A 2,500-nucleotide genomic window follows, 5' to 3' on the forward strand; every position below is an offset into this window, starting at 1 on the left:
GAACACCAGTAGGACTCCCAGTGAACTGCGTCCGCTTGTGGGGAGGAATCACCAATCAATCACCAATCAATCACCAATCAATAAACCAGACAGAGAGGAGCCAGCCTGGAGCCCCGCCCCGCCCCCATCCCTCCCCTGGACTCTGCCTGTGTGTGTGTGTGTGGTGAGTGAGTGCGTGCATGCGTGCGTGTGTGTGTGTGTGTGTGTGTGTGAGTGTAGGGCCCTGCCTGCCTGTGTGTGTGTGTGTGTGTGTGTGTGTGTGTGTGTGTGTGTGAGTGTGAGTGTAGGGCCCTGCCTGCCTGTGTGTGTGTGTGTGTGTGTGTGTAGGGCCCTGCCTGCCTGCGTGAGTGTGTGTGTGTGTAGGGCCCTGCCTGCCTGCGTGAGTGTGTGTGTGTGTGTGTGTGTGTGTGTGTGTGTGTGTGTGTGTGTGTGTGTGTGTGTGAGGGCGGGGCGTTGCGGGGCCCGGTTGTCGTCGGTGAAGAGGCCTCTCCTGCTGTCTGCGCTCAAGGGCGCCACCGTGTGGAGCTCTGGTGAAATCACAGGACATTTTTAATGAAACTAGGGGTTGGGTTAAGGTTAACCCCTTCTGGTCCTTTAGGATTTTTAGAGGCAGAAACCAGAGTACCTGAACAAGCAGGTACACACACACACACACACACACACACACACACACACACACACACACACACACACACACACACACTCTGTCAGCATTTTAGTTTGTCCATGAGGCCATGTGTCTTTGTTTTATGTACCTGAACCCCATGGTCACTGTAAGGATTCTGATTGGTTGAGTGCTTCTGACTTCAATTGTGGAGCGAATCACATGAACAGCCCTTCAATCTAGCCCCTCCCCCCTGCAGAGTCACTATGGCAACAGCACCCGGAAGAACGCAGTTCCAGCATGTAACGAGAGAGGCTTGTGTGGTGAGAAGGGCCATCACTCACACACACACACACACATATACACACACACACTCTTAAACAGAGACACACACACACACACACGGTCTGTTGAGTGTGTGTGTGTGTGTGTGTGTGTGTGTGTGTGTTCCTTCCAGTGTTAAGTACCTGTATATTGTAATGCAGTACATTGCTATCTTGTATCTTGTAGAACCTTTAGCATATATTCTCCTGAGGAGTTGGGCTGGCGCCCCCTGCAGGCCTTTTCCCTCTTCCCTCTTCTCTTCTCTTCCTTTCTTTGGTTTTTATTTTTCATTTGGGATGACGTTCCTTTAGACTATTATTAGTTCTGTTTAGTTGCAGCGTTAGGGAGGGGAAGAGAGGGCGGCGGCGGAGGAGGACTGGGCACCCTGATCAGATCATACTTCCTGTTTCCTGCGTTGAGACTCTGCTATAGAAAGGCCCACATCTGATCTGAGAACAGACGAGAAAAAAAAGGGTTGGAAAAATACAAATGTTTAATTATTTTAAAAAAAATAAAGAGATATTAAATTAAACCTGTTTTGTGATAAAGATGGCTGGCAGAATTTTTTTTGTATTTGCAGAGGTTAGTCTGCAAGCCTGCCCTGCCGTGTGTGTGTGTGTGTGTGTGTGTGTGTGTGTGTGTGTGTGTGTGTGTTATATGAGTGAGACATTATGTACAGTGGGGAAAATAAGTATTTGACCCCCTAACGATTTCGCAAGTTTGGCCACTTGCAAAGAAATGTGTGATCTATAATTGTAATGGTAGGTCTATTTTAACAGTGAGAAATAGAATATCAACAAAAACATCCAGAAAACTGCATTTTATAACAGTTATGAATTGATTTGCATTTGATGCAGAAAATAAGTATTTGAACCCCCAAGCAAACAGGAAGAATTCTGGCTCCCAATGACCAGTTATGTGCCCAAGAAGCACACAGATTAGTCCTCATTAGGCCTAACAAGGTACACCTGATCTCAACTGGTGACGTGAATAAAAGAAACCTGTCCAAAGAATCATACTTCACACCTTCAACCTCACCACCATGGGCAAGACCAAAGAGTTGACCAAGGACGTCAGAGATAAGATTGTTGACCTGCACAAGGCTGGAATGGGTTACAAAACCATCGGCAAGCAGCTTGGTGAGAAGCAGACAACTATTGGTGCGATTATTAGTTAATGGAAGCAACACCAAACAACTGTCAATCGCTCTAGGTCTGGGGCTCCATGCAAGATATCCCCTCGTGCGGTATTGGTGATCATCCGAAAGGTGCAGAATAACCCCAGAACTACACAGGGGGAGCTTGTGAATGATCTCAAGGCAGCTGGGACCACAGTCACCAAGAAAACCATTGGCAACACACTACGCCGTAATGGTTTGAAGTACTGCAGCACTCGCAAGGTCCCCCTGCTCAAGGAAGCACATGTACAGGGCCGTCTGAAGTTTGCCAATGAACACTTGAATGATTCTAAGGAGGATTGGGAGACAGGATGTGGTCAGACCAAAATCAAGCTCTTTGGCATCAACTCGACTTGCCGCGTTTGGAGGGGGAAGAATGCTGAATATGACCCCAA

At 47.8% G+C, this 2,500-nt stretch overlaps 2 protein-coding genes across 2 annotated transcripts in view; one reads left to right on the plus strand and one right to left on the minus strand.

Annotated features, from left to right (window-relative positions):
* The window catches only part of LOC105890347 (serine/threonine-protein phosphatase 2A 56 kDa regulatory subunit epsilon isoform-like), a 13,970-nt gene extending 12,494 nt beyond the window's left edge, over positions 1 to 1,476 (plus strand). The window contains exons 7-8 of the mRNA XM_031580145.1: positions 1 to 163; positions 385 to 1,476. The exon at positions 1 to 163 is cut by the window's left edge and continues 436 nt beyond it. The gene's annotated coding sequence lies outside the window, so the exon portion shown is untranslated. The remainder of the gene's footprint in view (positions 164 to 384) is intronic.
* The window catches only part of LOC116223396 (serine/threonine-protein phosphatase 2A 56 kDa regulatory subunit epsilon isoform-like), a 35,795-nt gene continuing 34,649 nt past the window's right edge, over positions 1,355 to 2,500 (minus strand). Inside the window, exon 5 of the mRNA XM_031579783.2 lies at positions 1,355 to 1,377. Coding sequence (XP_031435643.1) covers positions 1,355 to 1,377 — 23 coding nt within the window. The remainder of the gene's footprint in view (positions 1,378 to 2,500) is intronic.

Source organism: Clupea harengus, chromosome 14, assembly GCF_900700415.2.
Source record: "Clupea harengus chromosome 14, Ch_v2.0.2, whole genome shotgun sequence".
In the NCBI taxonomy this organism is placed as follows: domain Eukaryota; kingdom Metazoa; phylum Chordata; class Actinopteri; order Clupeiformes; family Clupeidae; genus Clupea; species Clupea harengus.